At 39.7% G+C, this 26822-nt stretch overlaps 1 protein-coding gene across 5 annotated transcripts in view; it reads left to right on the top strand.

Moving 5' to 3' along the window:
- LOC143186739 (choline transporter-like protein 1) overlaps window positions 1–26041 on the top strand; it is a 55256-nt gene extending 29215 nt beyond the window's left edge. For 3 of the 5 annotated variants that reach the window (XM_076390478.1, XM_076390474.1, XM_076390477.1), the window contains exons 2-17: window positions 10552–10700; window positions 15692–15805; window positions 17526–17674; window positions 20724–20792; window positions 20891–20984; window positions 21735–21798; window positions 21864–21972; window positions 22117–22225; window positions 22920–23039; window positions 23118–23243; window positions 23317–23423; window positions 23820–24076; window positions 24156–24322; window positions 24395–24487; window positions 24885–24977; window positions 25062–25819. In XM_076390478.1, the coding sequence (XP_076246593.1) occupies window positions 10650–10700; window positions 15692–15805; window positions 17526–17674; window positions 20724–20792; window positions 20891–20984; window positions 21735–21798; window positions 21864–21972; window positions 22117–22225; window positions 22920–23039; window positions 23118–23243; window positions 23317–23423; window positions 23820–24076; window positions 24156–24322; window positions 24395–24487; window positions 24885–24977; window positions 25062–25130 (1791 nt within the window). In that variant the 5' untranslated portion in view covers window positions 10552–10649 and the 3' untranslated portion in view covers window positions 25131–25819. Of the gene's footprint in view, window positions 1–10551; window positions 10701–15691; window positions 15806–17525; window positions 17675–20723; window positions 20793–20890; window positions 20985–21734; window positions 21799–21863; window positions 21973–22116; window positions 22226–22919; window positions 23040–23117; window positions 23244–23316; window positions 23424–23819; window positions 24077–24155; window positions 24323–24394; window positions 24488–24884; window positions 24978–25061; window positions 25820–25914 lie in introns of those variants that run through there. The other 2 variants (XR_013003099.1, XM_076390475.1) reach the window with 2 other exon arrangements.
- Window positions 26042–26822: the final 781 nt, after the last annotated feature.

Here is a 26822-nt window from a genome sequence, read left to right as displayed (position 1 = left end):
GAGCGTCTGACGGAGCACCATCGCGCTCCATGGAACGTGTTCGTGCCTCGGCGTGATCCTAGCCGACACTCTTCCTAAAACCTCAGCGAAAATCCGAGAAAACGTCGTCATCAATTTCAACGCTCTCACGACTTCCCTACGAGCGTGCAACGTGTTGCCTAGATGGAAAACGCCGCGGAGAATTTGGATCCACTGTTGCCAGGTGACCATTTCATTCACAAGATAGATAAAGTAGTGTAATAAAGCACACTCGAAGTGCTTCATGGCGTAAGTGGGGATTAATTTAAATTCGAAGAACTCGCCGCGACGCGGCCATTCCTCTGTTGGCGTGGACTAATTAGACAACAGAATCGTCGCGAGGCACTTGGACAATTTTCGTGGATAACACTGTGGGACGCGTGGCGACTGTTGCTTCCTGGCGAATGGGTGGAGCGTGAGTGCTCCCGTTTTTATCACGCACAGCGCGCGCGCAATGAGTACGTCTGATGAAATTTTAATAACGCGCGCGGGCCAGCGATAACGCGCCGCGTTCGTAAGAGACGACGAAATCTCCTTTGGAAACGAGGCGTAACGCGGGCGAGGTTCTGGGGAACGACGTTAGCTTGAGCGTGTTTCCCTTGCTTTGAGGAAAAATCCTGGGGTCGCGAGGAACTTTTCTATAGGAGCTAGTTGGAGATTTGTGAAGAAGAATCTTCCTTTATTCTTTTTTTTCTGGAATTGGTTTAGTGGGATTGGAAATTACTTTTCTTGCAGAGTTTCAAATTTGATGATACACTGGGGTTTTTAAAATATGGTCACGGAACAGGTAATTGTTTCAGTTTTGGGTTAACACGTTCAGGATTGCGTGCCGTTTTTGATACACGTTGAATTTTTTGGGTTGGGTGTATTCTATTTGGGTCACTGAAATAAATTTCTTTGTCCCTTTTTAGGAGAATTTTTCTTCTGTTTGTATGAATATTATGAGATCAAATATTTGGGTAATTTTTTGGAGAGTCTTGAAATACTTTGGCGAATTTAAGGATTTGGGGACATTTGTAAAATCTAGGGAATCTAGGGAAATTTTAGGCAATCTGGAAGACTATAGGAGAATCTTAGGAAATCTTATAAAATCTCAGAAAATGTAGGATATTAAGAAACCTGAGGAATTATTGTCGATAATTGAGAAGTCTAGGTAATTCTTGCAAATGCAGGATACAAAATCTTGAGTATCTTGTAGAATCTTAGGGAATCTTGTAGAATCTCAGGTAATCTTATAATGTCTCAGGTAATTTTATAACGTCTCAGGTAATCTTACAATGTCTCAGGTAATATTACAACATCTCAGTCAATCTTATAACATCTCAGGTAATCTTATAACATCTCAGGAAATCTAATAACATCTCAGAAAATCACCAAACATTGCAAATCATGAAACACTTTCCTGTTAAACAACCTCACAAAAATTCCAAAAACCTTAAACAATCTCAAGCAACCCACCTTAAGTACAACAATCCCCTAAAAAACTCATAAAAAACAGACTATCACTGAATTTTCCAAGCACTAAAAAAGGTCACAAAAAATATGACGAACTCCCAAGTCCAACTTCTCTCATTCGGGACAAATTACTCACACGAAAAGTGAAAAGGAACTTGCTGCTGCATTTAGCGCGTTCTACAATGACTAGAAGACAAGCCGATTTCATGTCACTCAGAATTCCTGATTCACGTAAATGGGGATGGTCCCAGAGGGTCATAGGCAGCTTTTGCGCGCTCGCAGAATCCATTACGCCGATTACAGTGACGTATGATCGTAAACGCAGAAACGACCAGGCGTATATCAAGGTATTAAGCGTTGCGTAAATCCTGGTTTTGTTTAGTCACGCTCTGGCGTTGGTACAAGGGCCGTGGGTGAGCGTCGTTGAAGAAAATCGCCCGATATCGACATCCGCTCGCTCCGCCTTTCAATTACACGCCTCTTGTTTACCAGGGATCGGAGGATAGTAAACAGAATCGTACGTTTCTTTTTCGAGGCGTTGCTCGCGGCGGTTCGTTCCTCCCTCGGGCATTAATTAGCGGCTTAATTAAATGAACTTCGCGGTCGTGCGTTCCCTCTACATCGTTTACAGCCACGACGTCGATCCTCTTTGTTTCCCCACGGTGGTTTTAGTACGTTCGAACATGTGAGGCGAGAGGAAAGGAAGTATCGAGGAATGAGGAAAAATATTAGAAAATCGTGGAAAAGTAGAGAATCGCAAGTTAAAAAATTTCGTTCAGAATTGAATATAAAAAATACTCCAGATTTTTTAAATATCTAGAAAAATTCAATACCCACAATTTTCGATTCTTTTTATCTTCCTTCCATAGTCAATTGCCATTACAAGTATCACAGAACGAAATTCCCCAATTGCATCAAAAACTCCAAATACACTTCTCACAGATTCTCTAATACAACTCTTCTCACCTTCTTACAAAAAAGGGAGTAAACAAGCATCCTTCACTAGGAGAGACGATAAATCCCACCCCAAAAGAAGGGTAAACAATAGCAATATTAATCCTTTCCTCGCTCGATATTCCGAGTCTCTCGCAGCAGAGTCTGCAGAGCAAACGATAGAAGAAAAATATCGCGCAATGACGTCTTTAAGAGACGTTCAGAGCTACTGCCGCGACAGCAGCGATGGTCTCCCGCTACCTGGGATCGAGGACTCGGCGACGAGGCTACCGGAAGTTGCGAGGATCCGACAATGGTGTCACGGCGAAGACACGGTTGCTGCGTCGCGGCGGCAATCGGTGAGTCACGACTCTGGTTAATTCCCGCCGCGTCTACGCGGCCTACAACGAGTTCACGGTGATCTCGAGCTGGGTTTGCCCTCGTCCTCGTACCATTGTCTGCGTTCCTCTGACTCGCGAGCTCGGGCTTTCTGTGCACGTATGCACATACTCGCTCGCGTATTTTGTAATAGACTCCGTGTACATCTATATACGTACTGAACAAAACAATTGGGGAACTACGTACCGAGCGGAAGTTTGGGGAACGAGTCGTAGCAAGAAATGGAGAAAGAAGTGTTACATGTTTAGGGATTGGAGTACTTTCGTTGACTAGTCGGCGGGGCAGGAAAATATTCTCGGTTTAAATGTGTTAACAATAATGTGGATTTAAGAGAGCTGAGAGGTAAGATTTGGAAGAGGAAAGAGTATACTTTTTTTGAAATATTGTAATACGAGACTTATGTTAGTATTGAATTTATATGTATTGAGGGGACTGATATTGAATTCAATGGAAAATGTTTGAGTCGAAATTTTGGTCAATTATTGGCAACATTCCTATTTTTAGAAGACTTTTTATTTTAAAGTATGTAAGTTTCTGGAAATCTTTTTAGTGATTCCCTGGGGAATATTCTCAAATGAAAAGACAATGTCTCGAAATTGAATGGAAAATTCAAATATTAGGGAAAGGATTTCAGCAAGCTCAATGTTGGGAATATTTGCTTGAACAAGTATTGTTGCTTGTAGAATGCAAAGGAGCGTTATCTCTGCATAATTTCGCTGAGAAAGTTCGCTGATATTAAACAGGTATATTTATGTGACTTATTTGAGTCACAACAAAAGGCTGCTAAAGCTGAGAAAATAGTAGATATTTATCATATTGAATACTGTGATAATTATTCATCACGAACGTTACTCTAACTTAGTTTGGTAATAGGCTTTTATGTACTCAAATTTTCCATAAGTAGATAAAAATCACCAGTCTAATTAAAAGACACTTAAGTCTCAGACAAGTAAATTCCTCATAATTTCCTGAAATTGTAAGACAGAAATGGGGCTCATTCTTCCAACCCACTAAATGGCCATAAACGAGTTATTCCTATTCCTCGTCGCAGATTTTGAAATGTATCTCGTCACAGGTATTAGTGATGCTAATAATATTAAACAGGATTAATACCGTCGAGCTGATTGAAATCTTTCATGCGAGATTGATGCGTTTCGATTAATCAAATCTACACGAGTCCAGCCTCAATTTAGCACACCCGAATTACCAATCGTCATAAGAATAGAATAGACAGTAAATGCAAATACTGCGGATTGAGTGATAAATTGGATATCTGAGATTTATGAAATTTCTCAACATGTATTTAATAGCACTTACATTATATTGAATATTTGACTCAAACAAAGTACCATTATAGGAAGCCTTTATCATTTGGGACAAATTTTAAACACGAAAAAAAAGAATACATGAATTTCCTGGCATACTAAATGATACAGAAAATTCATACTTTTGTATAATAACTAATGAAATACTGAACAATTATGGAGTAATATTAATTTCCAAATATCTGCAATAGAATATCAATTAAAATAAATTATACAATATCAGTCACATAACTGCAATAATTTCGTTACATAACAGAGGACATTACATACTTCCGAAATTTCGTTTTCACATCACAGCACATATTTCAGCTAAAATTACACAATTATCAGTAGCAAAGATAAAAGCCTAGTTCAACGAATTAAAACACTTCAGAATTTAATTAAAATAAATCCTCCACGCAACTGTCTTTTATCTAATATTACATAGCCACTGTTCAAAGATAAAAGCATGATTCAAAGAATCACTCTTCTCCAAAATCGAAGTGACCCACTCAGATACTCGAACTCTGCTATCAATCAAATCCGCTAGCGGCGATCTGGCCTTTCCCTCGTCAAACTCGAAGAAGACCGATTCCAGTAATCAGTCATTGCCTCGATCACCGATTGACTCGCCACGTCGCCGTATGTCAAATCTCGGCCCTGCGGCACCGATCGCTGATAGCTCGAGCTTATCGAGGCGAGCACAGTTCCCGTCAGCGAAAAAGGCTGTCTCAATTAAACCGAGTTACCGATTGCGATCTCGTCGCGTCGATCCCCAGTGAATAGCAGTTAGAGCGTTGGAAAATTCTCCGCGTCGATTTCCCCGAGCGTGGAGCTGTGAAAAGCAAACTTTTCCTCGGCCCCAAACGTGAAGTTAGACCGCTGCAGTGGCGCCACCTACGAGCGTTTCTTTTTCCAAAGAAACAGTTTTCTTTTCCAGTTGTCGATTTTCTTCGTATCTTTTCCTCGCACCTTGGCTCTCGTAAATGACTTCTGAATGTCTAGGCGACTAGAATCGGTGGAGGGAATCGTTATCGGCAGCGATATCGCCGCTGGCTAGCTGTAACAATGTTAATTCGACTCGCTTTGGTCCACGCTGAGCAACGCCGCGTTAACGAAGGCGCAGTAGCCTCGATTATTAATTTTGACTAATTGTCAACGTCGTTAGAACGATCGAGTGGCAATCCTGGAGGGAAGATAAAGCATGATAAGCGACTATCTGGTCGACGTGCTGGATAATCGTGATTGGTGACTGAAGTGGGTGTATTTGATGAATTTTGTTGATTTCACGGGTTGAATAGTTAATAAATGACTGCTAGTGGATGGATAGCTCCTCTCAGATCTGAGTAGAATTATTCTGTGTCTGAGATTATTGCTCAAACTTTCTTTTAATTGTTATCTATAGACACTAATATTTGCAGTTCTTCGAATTCAGATTTTCTTCCCAAGGTTTATCTCGTGTCTCACTTCAGGCTTATCGCAAGAAGTTGTACAATATTGCGATTTCGATAAAGTAATTTTAGATAGACCTCATTCCTTTTTCTCGGTAAATTAATTTCACCTCTATCTCTTCTCTCGAAAGAGCAATTAAAAAATCAGTGCTCGTTCACTTAATTTATATGATAACAAAGTTCCACAAAGACATGCAGGCACATTCGCCAAGGGAGAGTGTAATTAAGAGGAGCGAAATTTCTTTTTAATAAGGATAGATGCAGCTTCAATTAAACTACGCATTACCCAGAATTTCGACGAATTTAGTCGAAAAAATGAGCGGTAACAAAGTCGTGTGTATGACCGCGTACGCGCGCCACTATCGCCCGCCTGTATAATTTGAATTTTACTTTCATTCAATTAAGAGGACGCTAGCTTTTTACTGGGCTATAAAAAAATGAAATTTTATGCAAACAGGTGTGATATGTAAATATTCTCGAGCTCGTGCAACGCTTGCCGCGTTCGCTTACGCAACGAACATCTCAGGATTGATCAATCAAATCGCTAAACTGGTTAGTGGCATGCGAATGTCGCTCTCTAAACATGTTGTAAAAAGTTCGCCCTTCCTGCCCTGGCCTTGACTGATTTCCAGTTGCATAGTATTCCATTCGCTGCTTGAACAGACGCTATCGACATTGGCCGTGTAATCAGATAAGAGAGTTAATAGAATCCTCAATCAGAATTTTAACGAAATCTTGATTGAATCTAGAGCCAGCCCGCAACAATAATCCAAGATGTCAATTGAACCCAAAGCGATCTTCCAGTTAACGAACGCCATTCAAGTACCATAATAATGACTCTCGTAACAAAACCCACGCCCAATCAGGTTGATCCTAGCCTGTGGGCTGAGCATGGTAAAAACGTAGATCCCATCAGTGGTCCATGTTTAATCGCGCTGAAATCGTCGGAGTAATAGGCTCGATCAAGGATAAAGAATAATGCAAATAGTAATAGTCTGCGTATCGTAGGACCGTGTAGCCACCGTACCAATTTTCAAATAATTTGAAATTTCTCGATCAGAGATGGGAAGGGGCAGCATGTCATTTGCTTGTGGAATATTTGATTGTCCGATAGAACGATTTTCCCTGCTGTCAATGGATAAAATATTCCAGCCGTGAAACGACGATTACGTGGACCGTTTTCGTCATGATCTGCTCCAATGAAGACTGTAGAATAGCTGCTCGTTTAACGAGGCGAATATTTTCTTTCGATTGTTTATTGTTATTTAGTTGAGTCGTATTGTGCGATTTTATACGAGTGTAATAAATGTAACAATTCTTATTCTATAGAATTCTGTTCTATAATCTATTTTTAATTGGTCAAATAGTTGGATTTTGCAATATTTGTGGTGAGAGATCCTCAAGCCCTCGTTATTTGATCGTCAGACTGATTCTCTAGTAAGCAGTTAGCAAGTGAAATTAGTTATCTCATATTCCAGCTGGGATCTTCAGTTTTTGGTACTCTGGGATTTTTATTATTCTTACTACTGAATCGTCACATATCCTGAAGTTATACAAAACCCTCGATAATTGACCGCCAAGTTAGTTCTCCAACGAATACTTAAGAAAGTAAGCAAAACACTCCAAAATTCATAGTATTTCTTTAATCTCTATCCAATATTTTGAGACTTTTTGCCACTCAGTGAGCTTTCGTTAACTGATCACTGAATAGTTTCCCTAGTGAACAATTATCAAGAAAAATAAATTACTTTACATTTACTTAAATTTCTTTTTTGCCTAATATACTCCATTCTTCTCTAAATATTCAATCCTCAACAACCCTCTGTATAATACATTAATTTAATTTTCATTGTGCCTTTCTTGCCACAATCTCCTCCACCCCATTTTCCCCACCCCTCTACTAAATATCCCACTTTTAACAAGGCTCGAATATTCTCAGCAATTCCAACACAACTGACAGAAAATTTGCAAGAAGGCATATTGAACATCCATCACCGCGATTTTCCACAGGCTCGTGTGCTCCACCTTTCTCGCGATCCTTCCCTCCTTTCGCTCGCCTCTTATCTGGCGTACCAATAACGGGGTATGTGTGTCGCTCGATAAGTTGTATTGTTCCCGCTGGCTGGTCGCGTCGGGCTTATCGGGGGTAAAAGCGACTCCAGCGAAATTCGTCGTGCAAACGTTTTTTTTCTCTCCCCCCACCCTCCCTCCACACCCCGACCATGAGTCTGGTGTACGATCGAAGTTTAACAAGGCCTCAATTGTTACCTGGATGCGTTCGATTTTTTACACATCGCTATACAACGCGAAAGAAAAAAAAAAAATATGAAACTGATGAAAGGGTTGAAGGAGCAGTCAGCCTCGACTGTTTAGGGCAGTTTCGTTTCCCAGGGTGCATTGTGCTCTCGGCTGCGCCTGGCGACACACGCACCCCCTTTCATCTCTAAATTACTTTTCACGCGACAGCAATTATGCCTGTCTTCACACTGACAGCGTCCATCTCGCGGCCGAATATTCGAGAGGTTCTCCACAAAGGATCGGGTTTTAATATAATTAAAACAGAACGTTCCTCGTGAACAGCGTTGCGGGAGGCAGACAAAGAGGCCTTCTGTTGCAGATGTTTCAACCTGATTGGTCTTCGATTATCGTGTCGTTTCGTGGTACCTGGATCTCAGTAATTAATATTAGAGACGCTGCGAAGATGGCGTTCCCCGTGATTGAAATAAAATCTGTTCGGTTAGACGATAGACTACGCGACCTGTTAGAAAGCAACTACCCTCACAATGTAAGGTACGAGTTATTTCGTCCTGGCGAGCTTATTCGATTAATCGATCGGAACTGACGTGACCCAACTGACGAGACATACCTACTGCAGGATGTCTTAGGAAATATTAATGACATCCGATCGGAAAGCGTGGAGAAGGTTTTATTATTTTAACTTTCTTTTTTGTTGGGGCAGTGAACTCTGTTTGGTCGAGAGAAAATTCTGGTGACAGTTCTTGATTAAGGGTAACTAGTTTCAGTTGTAATTAGTTGTTGGTTTGAGTCAGTCTGGTGGTGCTGATATTTTAGAATTATTGTATAAATAATGGGACGAGGCTATGAAGTGAGAGATTGTGTTGTTGGTATTATTTATTTTGAGGGATGTTGAACTCCTCGTTTATTGGAATATTGATTTGATCTGAGGAAGAAGATTATGGAGTGTTTAGTACAAGTTTTTTAAATCGATTTTTTCAATATTGGGTTTTATTAGAAGTGAAAATGAGTGAGAATGAGTGAGTGATTGAGGTAGACATGAGCTTTTAGAGAGTGAATTCTCTGTAATTGTGCTGCTTTGCTTTTGCTACTTGAAATTCGAAAATATGCCACTAATAGTTTGAACTTTAAATCTTAAATTCAGAATTTGAAAAATTTCAAATTAAAAAAACTTCAAATTTGTGGAATTTAAAAAAATTTGAAATTTTATAAACTTGAATTTCTGTAAATATCAAATTTAAAAAGATTTCAAATTCAAAAAATTTCAAATTCTACAAATTTCAAATTTAAAAAAATTTGTAAAAACTGAGAAGACAGTATCAAACAATTCTCTCACAAGTAAATACTACAATTCTACAAGCGCAACAGGACGCCAACACCTTGCACTCCATCTGAACCAGATAACTCCATTTCCCCTATGCACAGTTCACCTTCAACTCCTTAATTCAGCACGCGTATCACGGAAATGATCGCGCAGCCGTGTTATCATCCCCTCTTATCTCTCATATCTGTCCGAAGCGCAGGTGTTTTCCCAGTAATTTCTCGATCGAAGAGATTTGTCACTCGACGCAATTAAGCTTCGTTGTCGAACATCCTCGATCGTAGAAATCGGAAGAAATCAGTACAAAATACTTTGATTGGTACCTCAGTTGGCCACCAGAACTCCAATTGTTAACACGTTCCGTGCTCAAGTTTTGGAGTAGCGAAATTATCAGAAAAGTTTTGTCTATTTTCGAGCTGCGGCACTGCTTAACACGCGGTCAATAGTTTTCCAAAGTCACCAGTTCTCCGATACATACATTAACGTTGCATGAGACGTGTTACAACTGTGAAAGACCCATACCTTGCTGTTTTACTGGAATCGCTATATTCTGCCGCGGACTAAGGTAAATGTCCCAATACCTAAACGCTTAAGATGTCAAATGTCCCAGTAAGTAAACAACCTAAAACTGTATATCTCGATGCTTTAATTATGTTGTCCTAGAAACAGAGGATACTATTTTATGTCACTAGTTTCTCTTTTAATTGGGTATACCTAATACATTAGAATTGAAGCCAAAAATTGAATAAAATTGAAGTTAGTATTTAGGTATACAGACAGAGCCAGCTGCTGAGACATTTACCAACCTAAAACTGTATATCCTGATGCTTTAGTTATGTTGTCCTAGAAACAGAGGATACCATATTATAACACTGCTTTTTCTTTCAATTATGTATGCTTAATACATTAGAAGTGAAGCCAAAAATTGAATAAATTTAAAGTCAGTGTTTAGGTATTGAGACATAGCCAGATGCTGAGACATTTACCAACCTAAAACTGTATATTCTGATGCTTTAGTTATATTGTCCTAGAAACAGAGGATACCATTTTATAATACTAGTTTTTCTTTTAATTGGGTATACCTAATACATTAGAATTGAAGCCAAAAATTGAATAAAATTGAAGTTAGTATTTAGGTATAGAGACATAGCCAGCTGCTGAGACATTTACCAACTTAAAACTGTATATCCTAATGCTTTAGTTATGTTGTCCCAGAAACAGAGGATACTATTTTATAACACTACTTTTTCTTTCAATTATGTATACTTAATACATTAGAAGTGAAGCCAAAAATTGAATAAAATGAAGTCAGTGTTTAAGTATCAGGACATGACCAGCTGCTGGGACATTTACCTTATACCCGATACTTTCTGATCGCCTCTAAAGCGCTTCCGTTTTAATTTATTCCCGGAAGGCGGCGCATCCGCGACAGCGGGGACCCCGCAGGAGGGACAGGATCAGAAGGAAAAGTTTGCTGGCTGTTTCCAAGGATTACCTTCCCCTTCGCCGGGCATGGGATGCTGCGGCTGCTCGGACGAGCCCTCGTCCAAGGTGGAGCCCAGGGTAAGAATTATTTTTTACGATTCCGCCGCGGCGGATATTTCCGCCCAAGTATTTTAATATAAAACTCGGGCCTCCTGCCTCTTGTCACGGTAAACTGCTCCGCGGATCCCGATTTTTCATTTTCAACCGCCTGACGCGAACCCTGTTGACACGCTGTCTGCTCTAAGTTTGGGAATGCAGTGGAAGGGGTTGGGGGATTCTTCCTCCAGAGTGAATGCACTATTTTCTTTTGGAGGGAGGAGGGATTTTCTTTTCCTTGGAATTAGATAGGATTTTTCTCGGTGAGTTTAACCCTCAGTGGGTACACTTGATTTTTGGAATTTTAGGGGGCACATTATTTTTTTTTGTTTACTGTTCTACGCATATAAAAAGTGTGAAAAAATTCTGAGATAGTTATTGGAGCTTCTGTTTTAATTTACCATGGGTAGTTGAGTTAAATGTTTACAGGATTAATTAAAAAAGATTAAGAAACATCGGAGTTCACTGCAGACAAAATGAAGCCAGTGCACTCATGGAGGGTTAATTATATTTTTTCTAGATTATATGATGAGATATGTGAGAAATTTATTTTCTGTCACTTTTATTGGGAATTAGAGAGAAGTTTCTTCTAGCGTTTTAAAATTAGAAATTTTTGAAATTAGAAATGAATAAATAGATTATTTATTAGTGAGTAACTATTCTTGGAGACCCTTGAAAAGTTAAAATTTGATAAGTGATGAACTCTACAGTTATGTTCCTTAGTTCTGGTGTTGGTACAGCTGCAGTGGCAGTGGAATTCAATTAGAGTGTCATAAAGTAATTATTCCAGCCTCGCATAAATGAGCAAGTAATTACTTGTAAGTGGAATATAAGTAGATGGTGATTATAGCTCACTCTTCATATTGATTAGTCTTAAACATAAAACAGGAAGCGCGTACGACCGCAGTAATTATATCGTTGTCGAAGATTGCATCGTATATAGGGTGATACAGAAATTATTCTTCTAGAATAGTGGAATATTATTTCCCATCATTCGAAAAATATTTTCACAGTAAATCAAAATTTCAATTATACAGCGTTATAAATTATGATGACCGATAATAGTGGCTTTGATAATTGTCTCTGGTTCTCCTGATACACAGCACAAGTTCTATCACTGTTATTTTATATTCGAAGCTTCTTGCGCAAAGTTCGAATACAACACTTGACTTTTTCCATTTGAGATAATACAAAACACGTTCGTAGAAAGAGTAGGAATAAAACCCTTATCCTCGTTCTATTATTAAAAATAATGAGATACGACGAATAACGCGCGGCTTTAAAGTTCTGTACACAAATAATAGCCATCAGGTCGCGGCCTGATTTTATTTCTACATTAAAGCTGCCCCCTGCCCCCCCTTTTTTTCTTCATTTTAAGTGGAAAATACTGTCGTTGCGAGGAAGACGATGAAACCCCTTAAACTTCTCCGCTTTAAAGCACGCGTAAAAATATTTACATTAACCTTCTAGTTATTGAAGTGCAACGCACAAGTTTCCAGATTAAAATTCTTTGGGCCAAAGTTCCGCTACCGAGTTCCGAAGTTTTCGTAGGGAATAGAAAATTGAAAATGATGCCTCGTAAGAGTCACTCTTAACTTCGATAAAAAAGTACGATTATGTGACTGTGTAAATAAATTTGGAACCTTTAAATAATATTTTAGTATTAGAGCATGTAACAGAATTATTCAGTATTTGAATTTGAATTTATGCATTAGAAAGTTTGCAATAACAGAATAGTATGCAAGGTAGTTTTTAAAAGATAAAAAACTGTGTAAATATTGCAGTATTTTACGCCCATCTACACATCCATTTCTGCAATCATTCACGTATCAAAGTAATCACAGATACCTGCCATACTAGATATCGCAAGATAGATAACGTCTCAAAGCTCTACAAACACACGAACCAAGCCTGCCACCGTATTTCCTACATGTGCCAATAACAGTATGCCAACAGATTCGCGAACACACGATTTCTAGGAAATTTAATTTCCATATAGTTCACGAATTCTAGTGTATTTACACCTTACACACCTTAACGTGTATAACACACCTTTTTCAATATGATCATAGAATCTTCAAAATAACACAGAAGTCAGGGACCCAAAAAGGAAATAAAAAAGTGTTACTGTACGTGCATTCTCTCTTCTAATTTCTTATCACGAGTGAGAAACAGCATTCGCGAAAAGAACCCCCCAATGAAATATTTAAACTGAATCCCCTTTTCCCCTGTTTCCCAATTCAAACGCGATAGTACACCGCGAGAGGGTAACAATAAAGAATGACATTCATTCTCTTCGTTTAAAGAGCCATCCTCAATTGTCTGGGACCCGACTAAAACGTCCAATTAATACTCAAGTTCATTACCGCGGAACGAGCGTCGCAGACTCCGCTAACCCCTCGTTTATCCTCTGAACCAGCTCCACCCCTGTCTACCCCATATAAGCCGATCTTCTGGCCGCGTGACTATATTCCAGCCAGACAATATTGGCCACTCAAAGTCAGTTTCCCCGCTGTGAATCATGCCAGATACGACATCTCTTCGCGTTACCGTCGGCTTCCTCCGTTCTTTGACAGCGAGAGAGAACGTACGCCCACAAATTTGCATTTTCCGTCTTTCAACTCGTAATAGTGACATGGGGGAACGAGCGAAGAGAGGATGAGGGTGGATGAGCAGTATGGAGGCGGCAAATGCTCGGTGACCTTGAATGATTAGCTTCTTTGTGGATGTGGGAGGCTACAGGGGTTGATGTTTCTGGTTCCCAGTTTCAGGAACGTGAAAGAATTTTAGAAATATGATACACTGTAGTTTTTAATGTTGATGTTAATAGTTAGGGTGCGACACACTATTATCACGTCACGTGAACTCACGTCACAGACTGTGAGTATATATTTGTGAGTATATATAAAGTATAAATATATACTCACAGTATAAATTTATATACTGTAATATAAACACTAGGGTAGGGTAGGGTAGGGTAGGGTACTGTAAATAAACACTAGGGCAAGTATCCCTAACACTAAACTGTTCCTAATACTGGACATTAGCTACACCTTTGAAAAATGAAAAGCAATAAAGCAACCAAACTGCAGAATTAAATAAGGGACTCCCTTTGTTACATTTCATTTTTTTAAAATATTAAATTTTATTTTAGAATTCATAAAGCTGTTGTCCCATATGAAGTACACTTATCTTATCTTAAAAGTCCCCACAGTCTTTAATCATCGCGAACCTCTCATTAACTCAGTCGAAATTCCATCAGTATACGAGCCCCTAAAAGCTCTACCCACTTAGCGATATTTAGGCACAGGGAAGACAACGTCACTGATATAGAACGCACGAGGCGTGTGTCCGCGATGATGTTATCAATAGGACAGAGTGGCGTCCTTTTAATAAGGAGGAGGAATTTAATTATGCCTGGGACGCTAATGCAAGGTCACCGTCAAAGAATCTAATTAATTTAGGGCGGGGGCTGCACACGACTTGTAACAGGGTTACAAGCTCCCCTGCGTGCCAGTGAAACGGCGTGGATTCGGTGGGGCCATTAGCCCCGCTCGATTTCGACGCGCGAAAAATTCAAGCGGAATCCGAAAAAGCCGCAAAAACGACGGATTCGGTGTTTTCTCTCGTTCGACAGGATCGAACGAAAGCGATACACGTTCGAGGGGCTTCGAGGCGCGCTAAGTCCACCGATGCCGCTCTTCCTGAGTCGAAATTACGTTCCATGATAAATGTAGAACGGTTTTTCTCTCGACAGGTGAACTAATTGAAATTAGAAACCTCTAGTGGATCGTTCGCCGAGAGGAAATTGGAAAACTGCTTTCGTTGTTATTTATTCGATGAAGTTGCCTCGAATATTTCGCTGGGAATTTTAACCACTTCCAATAACGAGTCACACTTGCGATATAAAGTGCGTTTCAAATATTGGAGTAAACATTGTTGTATTGAATTTACGATAGAGGAAGTGAATACAGGGTGGTTCGCTTAAGAAGGCCATCTAAATACCTCTTTTCTTCATTGTGATGACATTGAATATATTTTATGTGTAATTTGAGTGGTATTGAGGGATGAACGTAGTGCAAGGAATGTTTCTTTTTGGAGTCTGAAGTAAAATATTTTTTATATTGTCAAAATTAGAATAGGTATGTAGGTGGCTTTAGTTAAATGGACCACCCTGTATTGTACAAGATTCAGGAATATATGGCCAAACTTTGTCCCAGAAATGGTTATTATCTAAATAAAAGATTATTTAAATAACGATTCGAGTAATGGATCATTTATCTTAGATTTTGTAGCAAATATTGCAGCAGAACTTTAAGCAGTGTTTCAGAAGAAATTACCAGGTTCTTTTTCATACTAGTACATAGATACTAGAAACTCAGACAAACTAACGATGCAGAATTATACACTAAGTACTGTACTATATTTTCTTTTTCATTAATAATTAACAGAAACACCTTGCACTCATTCTTAAGATAGTTTTACACTGCATACATAATGCCCCTCTTTTCCGTGTTCCAAAAAGTTACATAACTTTGTAAACTTATATTACTTTATATAACTTCGACCCACCTTTATAATCTCACTAAATCTTTCTTTCAGAAACTTCTAAAAAATCCCCTCAAAAATGTTTCTCTTCCTCGCCAACACAGCGCCCACGTCTACCCTCCCCCATAAAGAACCGCGCCCCCCGAAGAACATCGAAAGAGTGAGACCAGTTCTCCAGCACAGCGTTGCTAGAATTATGGAAGGAGATTAACTCGATCGCGTACGACAGGCGAGAGCAACGAGAAATTCTCCGTGCGTTAATGGGGTTAAAATCGTCAAAGTGGTGCTGCTTTTAATTCGCTCGCTCACCAACAGATATCGCTGATGAATTTCGCGGAAAAAGTGAAGCGTGATGCACACAAACGCGTCGCGTATAATTCCAGCGGCTCCCTCCGACCGACGATTTTCCATGTTTTCCGTTTCAGACGCCAGAAAATGAGGGCATGCCGCCGAGACACTCGGAGCAGATTTTCGTCACCGATCGATCATGCACCGACATCCTGACTCTGATCATTTTGATCGCCCTCGTCGCTGGTTTCGTACGTCTCTTTTTATTTTCTGTTCCTTGTCAGCTAACCAAACAAGCCCGTGCGGTTTTCCGCGTGGAAATTAATGCGTTTAGCGAGATCGTGTTTGTTGGCTTTTTAAATAACTCGATCAGAGCTTTGTATTTTCTTTCGACTTTGTTGGGTCGAATATGAGAACTATTATTGCAGATCGTGGATCTGTTTTTTGGTTTGCTTCAAGTATTTTGGGGAATGAGTGACAGGGGTTGCTCTGAATAATTTGTTGTATACTAGACATAATGTTGATCGCGTGGAATTTATTTTGATCACTGTTATATATAAATGAATCTCCTGCGTTTTGTGCTTTCGTGGAATGGCAAGATTTGAGAGATTGTGTGCTTTAATTCATTTTCAGCAGCTTTATTTTTTATGATCTGCTTATAAGTACTCGTTAGGTATGAAGTTTATGCAAACTTCTAATTTTGAAAATACATGCAATTAAGGAAGTGCAACCTGATTAGAAGTTTCTTTCACTCTGTGAATGTTATAAAGTGTATGTGTATTGTATTAAAAATTCCAAAGTTTGACAAAATGCACTGTCTTCCTAGAATTTTTTTCAGGGATGCCGTTTGCCGGAGCCGATAGATCGATCCTTTCCCTTTAATCTAAAAAAAGAATCAGGTCGCTGCGATTTTTTTTCGAAAAGTTGCAGTACTTCAAAGCAACCCTTGCATTTTGATAGTACATGGGGTAGTGCCAATACATGACAAAAATACAGGGGTTACTTTGAAGTGCTGTAACTTTGCGAAAAAAAATCGCAGCGATATGATTTTTTTTCTAAATTAAAGGGGAAGGATGAAGCTGTATGCAACTGTAAAAAGTATCTCCAAAAAAAATTTTTCCAAGTTTGTGTATCCCGTCAAAGTTGGTAATTTTCAATACGTCAAATTGCAAAGTTTGGCAAAATGTAGAGATTCGCTAAAATTTTTTTCAGGGATATTGTTCACAGTAGCATAAAGTTGGATCCTTCCTCTTTGATTTAAAAAAAAGATGAAGTCGCTGCGATTTTTTTTCGCGATGTTACAGCTCTTCAAAGTAACCCCTGTATTTTTGCCATTAATTGGCACTACCCCATATGCTATTAAAATGCAAGGGTTACTTTGAAGAGCTGTAACTTTGCGAAAAAAAATCATAGCGACTTGATTCTTTTTTTAAATTAAAGGGGAAGGATCGATCTATAGTCTCCTGTAAACGACATCCCCGAAAAAAATTCTTGGAAGTCCGTGCATTTCGTCAAACTTTGGAATTTTCAATACAATAAACATGCCTTCGGATTAAAGGCGCTACAGTAGCAGAAATGTAATAAAAATAAAATTAATGCACAGTGTTCTACAGCCAAAGTTTCCAGCTGTAATTTAAAAAAAAGATCATGATCCTAGGATGATTTTTCGCGGAGTTATCGTCAGTCAAAATTAACCAATTTTTTCCCAAATTTTTCTATGCCACAATTTTCTTAACCAGTGCATTTCTGCATATTGAAGCTTGCCATAAATGCTTAAAAATCCACAGTCTATATATAAGTACCATTAATTGCTTATACCAGGAAAGTCTTACATTAGTACAAGCCTTAAAAGAATAATTTTTCATGTCCAAGGGAAACAATGTCTACGAAACCGCACGAGTTCGCTTGGTTAGCAAATATTTTTTCCTCTTCGTCACGTTTGGTTTCCAAAACGAAAATTCTACCCCGCAGGGCTTTCTGATGAGCAACGCTGTAAAGAAAGGGGATATCTACCGCGTTATAAATGGCTACGATGACTGCGCAAACGTCTGTGGCCGCGTCACACAGCCCGAAACTAATCCCGAATTTAAGTGCAAAGGTGCCGACAAGACGAAACAGCGGTAAGCATAAAACTCGCAGCCATCTTCTGGAACGTGTCTATAAAGCTTGCGAGTCCGAGCTTCTCCGAGAGACGACTTTGCTGAAAATTCACTCGAAAGAACCCGAACGGTGGAAAAGAGGAACTTAAAAAGTTCAGTGAGAAATATATTCGGCTTTTTTTTTAAATGTCTATAGTGTTATTAAAAATGAAGCATTATTGAGGTGCGTAATCTTCGTTAAATGCAGCCAGACATATTTGTGTAAAAGCTTGCGTTATAAATTTTAGTTTTCGAAAATGGAGCTTCTTTAGGTTGAATATTAAGAGGAACTGTGTACCTATGTTTTGATAATGATGTAGGTTCAGAATATTGTTTAAGGGAAAGTGGCTTTGTGGTCGTAGAATAAATTAAGTAGAATGGTTCAGTATTTGCCAGCCTGGTGTTATTAAAAATAGAATAGATGGACGTGGTACTAAGTAAGGAGATTTGATACATAATTTAGCTACAGGTACACGACTATTAGTGTATCTAATATTTACTCAGGTTATTATTTGATCCAATAACACTCGATCAGTCATTAGTCAATAGAGTAGTGTACAGTCCACTATTACTGAAACTAACATTTAATCAATTACTACATAGATGTCCAAACAAATTCGATGACTTAAATTAAATCACTTACATTTGTGTTTTGATTTCAATTTATAGTTTATACGATCCAATAACATTTAGTGGACTCTCATTCAAGCTTTATAACATCTATTTAATTATTACGCAATTCACTAATGCCCTAGCATCGAAATTCTAATCACCATTCAATTAGCATCATTCAATTACCGCTTAATTATCAGTAACATTATCTCATGCCAGCTCCATTTTCGCTCAATTGAAAAATAAATGCAAGCTGGCTAATTCCAAAATCACAAAAGGTAGCCAATACCTCTCACAATGCATTGTTCAAACGATGCACAACTGTATCAGCTCCTACGAGTGACATTTTCAAGTGCAAATATACGTCTTCAAAGCCTGGGCGAATTAGTCGCCGAGTCTGCCGCTGAATAAATTTATTTCATCATACCTGTGTGTGTGTGTACGTGCACATACACGTGGCCATGGACTACAAACTGCAGGGGAATGCGGGAAGACACAATTTCAATGTTCCCCAGCGTTCCCCTGACAACGTCGAAATCTAATTTTTCACTGATTTAAGTATAGAAACTGTTTCGATATCGACGCGATTAATTTCGGCCTGTTCGAACGGAAACTCGCGTCAACAGAATAACAGCGAATTTCCCGTGCGACCTTAAACGCGTCTCGCTCGAATTTTCGAGGCGAAGTTTCTCTTTTTCTTCGCCTTTCGAAACGCCCTGGTAAAAAGTTTCGCGTTCAACTTTCGCGCGTGTATGTCCGCTTGCGAGGCAAAAATATACGCTGAATAAATTTGTTAGCGAGAGCTAATCCTTTGCCCGTCGAAGCAGGGAGATACAATTTTAACAGGGGAGTTTCTCGCAGCAACGTTAAAAAGTAGTTCGCGATCACTATTCCTCATCGTCTATTTTCCTCGACCCTCCTTGTTCCCTCCCTCCTTATTTTCCTCTTTAATAAATAGAAACGCGAGATCTCGCTGTCCAGGCGGTCGTGACCATTGTTTCAGCAGTCTGTTCAGCAGTTTTTCTGGGAATAACGCGACGCCTCCGACGATTATATTAAACGCGTTACGTTAGAATTCCAAACAGCCTTTTTGTTTTCTACACGTCCATCGCGAAACGTGTTCCGCCCAACTTCTGCAACTCGGTGAAATTATTCGTTAAATAAATTTGTTGGCGCGCTAATCCTTTAGTGGAAGGCCAGAATTTGCCTGAAAATATACTCCATGCAATGGGATTAAAAGCGTGCTCCTAACAGACTTCGGTTCATAGTTCTTTTTCTTTTTAATAAATTGAGGATAAATTTCTCGATAGACGGCGAAACGCTTCGTTTATCGATCCTGTTTATCAATATTTCTCGAGGCTTTTTATACGTTTGCGTTAATGAGGCAGTGTATGGTCTCGTTCGAATTCTTTTAAGGCACGCGTCGTTAGAGATTTCAATTAGCAGTGGTTAATTAAGGCTGCTGCTCTTTTGAGAAATTTATCATGAAAACGGTATTAGACATTCTTTATTTATGATCTTTGTACCTTGAAATTCATTCTGTTAGGTAATTAATCGTTAAACGAATGGAGAATTAATTTTAATTAAAGATGCGCAATTGAAAGTATCAAGCAGCTAGCTTTCTTGTATTGACTAAATACCACTGTGAGGAACTATTCAAATTATTTCAAAGGATGTGATTCCATCGCAGTAATTAACCCAGAAATAGAACAGTTTTTTGTATACCTTCCTTCAGAATAATATAATGTCTTTTAGCTTGAAAATTAGTGAGCAGATACAAGCTAAAGCTCAATAACAAAAAAATACTATTTTAAAGTAGAAATAACCTGTAATTAAAAAATAATTAACCACACTTGCCAAAAATCCCACAGATATAAATATAAAGGAATAAATTGACCAAGACACCTTTCCCACTTTTTCAAGAAATTCCAAAGGAATACAATTCTCATCCCAGAACATCTTGCCCTAAACCATTTTTCAGAGTCAATATCGATCACTTTGGATCCCTCCTGAATAGTGTGAGCTCGAAGGATTAACCACGAGCCGACAGATTAATATCGAATCTCGCCCGATGATAATACCGAATTGAATGTTTTTACTCGCCGCGGTAATAACGGATGGGACAAGTTCGCGGCACTGAAAGCCATGGATGATTAATATTTCGTTAATCTGGTCCCGCGGCGATACCGAAACGGGTCGCGCGAATTACGGCAGCGTTCGATTCGCGAGCAGCGACCTTTCCCGCGAGATATCTCGACGCGGGACTTACGCGCTGAAAATAATGCGCGTAATTGCCGCTTAATGCCGCGTGTAAATTCAGCGCGGCGGATTTTCCGTGCGGATTTTCGATTCGGACGACACTTTTCCACCGTACGGGGTTCATTAACACCAGGGCTCATTAATTATTCATCTCCCCCAGGTATCTGCTGATGACCGTGGACATGGATGGGTTGAAGTCACGCGAGTGCGTCAGCAACTGCACCGATCAGTTAGTATTGCATAATGCACAGGTTCTCTTCCGCCGACTGGAGCGATTTTTTTTTTCTCTCGACAGTGTTTGGGTCACACGATGGATTTGGTTTTTAGGATACTGTTCCTGAACCGATGCGTGACCAGGAACCACTTCTCTGAGACGGCGAATTCTGTAATCAAGAAGCTGGGCTTGGAGAATTTTTATAAGGTCTGTGAGAGATTTAGTGGTTGGTTTTGGGGGAAGTCATGGTTGTTCTTTTGAATAATTGACTACTTCATTGGTACTGGAGCGCTATTTAGCTGTTAGTTTTTGCTGATACTTTTGTATATTTGTTTTGGTTACTAGCGTTTGACTACTAGCTTGATTATTAGCATTTGAGTACTGATTTTGACTACTATCTTTTGAGGATTAGATTTTAAGCATTAGCCTTTGGATTCTACTTCTGAGTACTAACTTTGCCTGCTACTTTGGACCAGTCTTCGACTACTGCCTGTCTACTTAAATATTCATTAAAATATTCAGTTAAAATCATTCATACTTCTAAAATCAAAGATTATGCTCACAAGTCAGAAGTGAAGCTAAAAATCACATAAAGTTATAATTCCAAGAAAGGATAAAAATCCAGCAAAAGTATCCTCGAGCATATATCGAACACTCTATCTAGATATAGAAAATAAAAAAAATCAGATATAGAGGAATCGTTAAATAGTACCTAACTCTACTATTAGTCTTCACTTACTCACACTATCATCACAAGAACCCAGAACACCGCCTGCAGAAGCTAATCCATTAAACGCAAAACATACAGTCTCGACTGTAACAGCAGAGCAAACAATCTGCCACTGTGTCTCGAAAGCGATGCAGCTGACATACCATCGTTGAGGGATTAAATTTAGTCTAGGTCTCAGTCATTTCGCCCCGCATACCAGCTCCATGAAAGAATCCTCGACATTTCAGGAAATTTCGTGGGACCTCAGCGTCGCGTGGAGGGAGATGGTCTACCTGCTGTTGATCGCTTTGGGTATGCATTTCCAGCGTTTATCGGTGCTCACGAAATTCCTCTCATTTTTCATAAATGACTTGCAGCTATCTCCCTCGGTATCTTAATTGCCTTCCGCTATATGGTCCAGTGGATCGTTTACATTGTCTTAATCGGCGTGAACCTCGCCTGTATCGGCGGCTCTGGGTACCTCTGGTAAGCAACGATCCCTTTGCGCGATCCCATCGCGGTCGCGATTTATCTGAACACGATAGAACGTGTGATGAACGTATTTTGGATACTGTCCTAGCGGCGATACTGCATGGGGAGCTTTCAACAGGATACGTGTGTCGGTTTTAGGTATGCGTGGTACAAGGAGAAGAAGGGGGTGGAGGCGCATGAAATACCTGAGGAGGACTCCAGCGAGGAGGCTATGCTCGTTTATGCCATTTTGATGTCCATTGTCACGGTAAGAAAGTGAGAACTACAGTGGATTTCTTTTTTATTTATATGGAGAAGAGATGAATACGAATATTGTAATGTGGGTATTTAAGTTATAGGAGAGGATTATGTAAAATGATATTGAATTTTACATTTTTGGGGATTTTTCAATATTACACAGTCTTCTGAATATTTTATGTTATTCTATTTCCAGGATTTCATATTTCATTTTATGTATAATGTTTACAGTCGCATTAATCGCCCCAGTAAACTGTTAACAACTCAGTTAGTAATATTGATACAAATTCTGATTAAATATTACAATTTCCTGAAAATTTCAATACGCTTGAGAAATTGTAATACTCCACTAAAAAAATATTGAACAAGTTTAAACATTACTGAAATTAAAAAAGTCTCTATTTATGACCAATATACATCCTCTGACAACTTCAACAAAATTTATTGGACTGCATCTCTCAAAAATGTAATCAAAAAACGTCTGATCCCTGCAATATAACACCTTTCTTATCAAATTATTTGACTGCGCTGAGCAGACGCTCAGCTCTTACAAAACTGTTACATCGAATAGAAACCCTATTCACTACCCTGACACCTTTGGCTATAATAGTTAATCATTCTTCATAATTCCCCCGAATATCAGAACGCCAAGCCCTGCCTAATCCCAGCCAAATCCTAATCCACCTGATCTGTCTGCAACGCAGGTGATCATACTGCTGATCGTCCTAGTGATGAGGAAAAGAATCGCCCTGGTGATACAGCTGTTCCGCGAGGCTGGCAAGGCCGTGTACGCGATGCCTGTTCTGCTTCTTCAGCCCATATACGTAAATATTTGACTACCCGAGTGGCACGCGCGCCCCCGACTTTTCCAGCCTCCATAAAAAGGCGAAATCCCGTTTCAGACCTACTTGCTCATCGGGTTCACTGTGTGCGCCTGGATCTACTGCATGCTCTGGATCGAGAGCGCTGGGAACATATACCTGAACCGAAAGAATCGCATCCACTACAGGAAGGACACTCTGCTGATCGTGAGTATAATGGATCGATCGGGGTCGTGGGGTCGCGGAGTCACTGCTGGAAGTCAAAGTAATATTCTTCCAGGCGACCAGGTGGTACAATCTATTTTTCTTCTTCGTCACCTGCGAGTTCCTGCTCGGCTGTCAGCACGTCGTCGTCGCCTGCGCCGTTGCGCGATGGTTCTTCACCAGGTGACGTTTTGATCGATCTATCTCGCTGGTGGATCGACCCACCAGGGAAATTTACATGTCCAGTTTCTCTCAGGCTTCTTTTTCCTCTTTTCGGTGCTCTTGGTAGTCTGGCACACTTAAGTAATTAACGCAGTTTTGGTAGACATGGCGGCATCAGCTGATTGAGATGGGGGAAGATATGGCGTTTAGACACGTGAGCTGTCTGCTGCGTGTAAATGCCTGTGTTTAGGGGAGTAGGTTCTTGGAAGACAGAGGCGTGGGCTGCTTGGGGTTAATTATTCTTGGGGTGGTATTTTGGAGAACTTCAGCCACTTTTCTACAATAAAATTTAAAATACCCAAAAAACTCCAACTCGCTAGGAACAGTAACTTCATGATAAACATTCTTTTTGATCAGAGACAAGAAGAGGCTCTCCTTGGCAGTGACTCGAGGCTTCTGTTATCTGGTGAGATATCACTTAGGTACAGTGGCGTTCGGCGCCCTGGTTATCGGCATAATTCGGCTCGTAAGGGCGATGATTTCCTTCGTTCAAAATCGCCTGAAGCGATACGATAACGACTGCGTACGGGGAATTCTATGGTGCTGCCAATGTTGCCTCTGGTGTTTCGAATGCGCCTTGAAATTCCTCACGAGGAACGCTTACATCGAAACTGGTATTAATCCCTCTCTATTTCTGATCCCCGTGGACAGCCTTGAACATAGTTGCAACTAATTCCCAAATGATCTTTTCAGCGATATATGGCTGCAACTTCTGCACTGGCGGCAAGAAGGCTTTCCAAGCGTTGTCGAACAACATTTTGAGAGTGGCTGCCATTAACAGCGTCGGTGACACGGTCTTATTTTTGGGGAAGGTGTTGGTGGTCACGCTGACTGTTGTCTCTGGCATTTACTTGATGCAGGTACGTTGAAATGTAGAATTTAGTAGGCTGTTTCTCTTCGACCTGGACTTTCTAATCACCCTGTACGTTTAGAAGAAAGAAGGACTCCATCATCCATGGGTGCCAATTGTACTCGCTGGGGTCTTCGCTTTCTTGGTGGCACACTGCTTCATCTCTATCTATGAGGTAGGACTCCTGAGCTAAATTGAATAATTAATACTAGAACACAGAACCTATTTCTATTCTTTAAGAGCCTGCCAAAAATAGAAACCCTTAAAAAGACTAGAAAATTCATAAACATAACATTTATTTATAGATACCTATATTTTTTCGTTTTGTAAAGAATAATAATATCTCGAAGAAATAATCATAATATGTTTAGGTAGTCATAATGATTTTGACTGTATTAGTAGACTGATTTTCAGTGGTGTATATAGATATTCAGGTGATCAATGCAGAGTATCTGTACATTGAACGTCTATATAGGTCAATTTGTATGATAAAGAGATACGGCCATAGAATTCCCTCACACAGTCCATGCAAAGCGTTAGAAGGGTTAATAACTATGCTTCATTGATCGTAGATGATCATAGATTCCATTTTCATCTGCTTCTGTGAGGACTGCCAGAAGAACGACGGCATCAGCAGGCCTTACTACATGAGCCGCGGATTAATGGTAATCAGCCTAAACATATTAAATCCATCGATCCTTCGCCTCTATAGAAAGCTCCCCCTAATTGAATCCCCGTTTTTGTTCCAGGAATTCGTCGAAAATAGCAAGAAGGCACTGCAGCACTTAGACCAGCAGCCAGTCAGCGCCCATTCGTAGGAGTGGTCGCAAAAAATGGCTGCGAATATGTGATTGAGAAATGGTACCTTGAAGAACCTGAGGAGTCTCAGGAGTCCACGACTAATCAAAAATTGAGGACATTTTAGAGAATTGTTATGGTTGCACCTATGGTCACAGTGCTTCTTCTTGCTGTGGCATTTCGCTTTCGCGAATCTTGTTTTTGAACCCACGAGGTGTTTTTTTTTTGTCTTCTTTTTCTGAGAGTGTGGTGCCACGTGGAGGAACTTCGCCTCTGGTCACTGACAGCTATGGCCTCTTTTTGTATCACTTTTTTTCTAATGCCACAGAGGAACCAGAAAGCAGATAAGTAGGCTTTGCGGAAATGATAATATATTTGGGAATATACTGGGTGATCTAAAAAAAGAAGATTAAGATAAAGAAATGAAGAAAAAGTTTTGTTTTTATAAATACTTTACAATTTCAAATTTTTAGAATCCTTTTAGTTTTTATTATTCTGTATAGAGAATAAGTGTTTTAAATATTGGATCAAGGAGTTATCTAAAGTAGATAGTAGAATATTTGCCGAGATCCAATTATTATTAACATTTCCAGACTGGAATAGGGATGAAATTACCTCATAAGCCCACTTATTTAATTTCTTCCTGTTTCTCAAATAAAACCTACACTTAAACATCATAAGAGGAAACTGTCTTCAACCAGTGGCACCACCTTTACGTAGCATCACACTTATCTCTAGGCAATGGTAACGCACACAATATTCTCCCATTGCCAAGACGAACAAAATCATTGTCGCCATTTTCAGTACCTTGAGCCTTCATTCAATGACGATTAGTTTGAGTCTTCATTATGGAAGACTGGATCAAAGATCCAAGCCAATAAAAATAGTTGGCTGTAGCTTTCGGAGGGCTGTTAATCATGAAACATTCCGGTTCCTAATGAAATTCTGATCACCCAACGTTGTATACTTTCCTACAAGTCACGCGACTTGTTCCAGTAAGGTAGATAAGTTGTTTTGCATACTCGTGTTGATTACATTCATCGTACAGTGCGATGTCCCGTTTGTATTATATTCGTAAACGATACTCAGGTGGCTTGAACAATGTCAATTCATCGCAGTGCATTAAGAGAGCTTTAAATACGCGACTTGTTAAGGAAATGACGATTCAAAGGTCGCTGGAAGTACTCAAAATTGGTCTAAGGGTAATAGCGTGCGATGAAGGCTTTAGAGATTCACCGACCAGATAACGCGCGACTATCTGAGTAATTGCAGTTGCATCGATCGTCATGTGTACATATTTTTCTCACGCGAAACCGCCCCATTAATAATGTATGTTCCCTTCACGTGTCACGCGTCCTTTTTGATAATCGATCTTCGCGACGACGCTATTTTTATCACGCGGAAGCGATAGCCCGCGTGTCTGCGGTTGTAAGTTAAACTGTTCTCTTTGATAGTATTATAATATTATTAAGAAAAATGGATATTTTTATGTATTCCCCGCGGGGAGCGAGAAATAGAGAGATAGAAGCGAATGGACACGCTTTCTAGTCGATTTCTATACCCACTATTATTGTTTAATTACTAATCGATTTATTTAGTATGGTTTTAGAAGGTTCATTTAATGTTCTGAAAGGTTCTTCAAGCCTTTATTTGAACCAGTCTCGAGGGACAGGTTTCAAACTTGCCGCGCGGAGAGGAACTCTAGGAGCTTC

The sequence above is a fragment of the Calliopsis andreniformis genome, unplaced genomic scaffold (assembly GCF_051401765.1).
Source record: "Calliopsis andreniformis isolate RMS-2024a unplaced genomic scaffold, iyCalAndr_principal scaffold0022, whole genome shotgun sequence".
NCBI classification, from domain to species: domain Eukaryota; kingdom Metazoa; phylum Arthropoda; class Insecta; order Hymenoptera; family Andrenidae; genus Calliopsis; species Calliopsis andreniformis.
The sequence above is the reverse complement of the archived record's forward strand: the minus strand, read 5'-3'. Positions and strand labels throughout refer to the sequence as shown.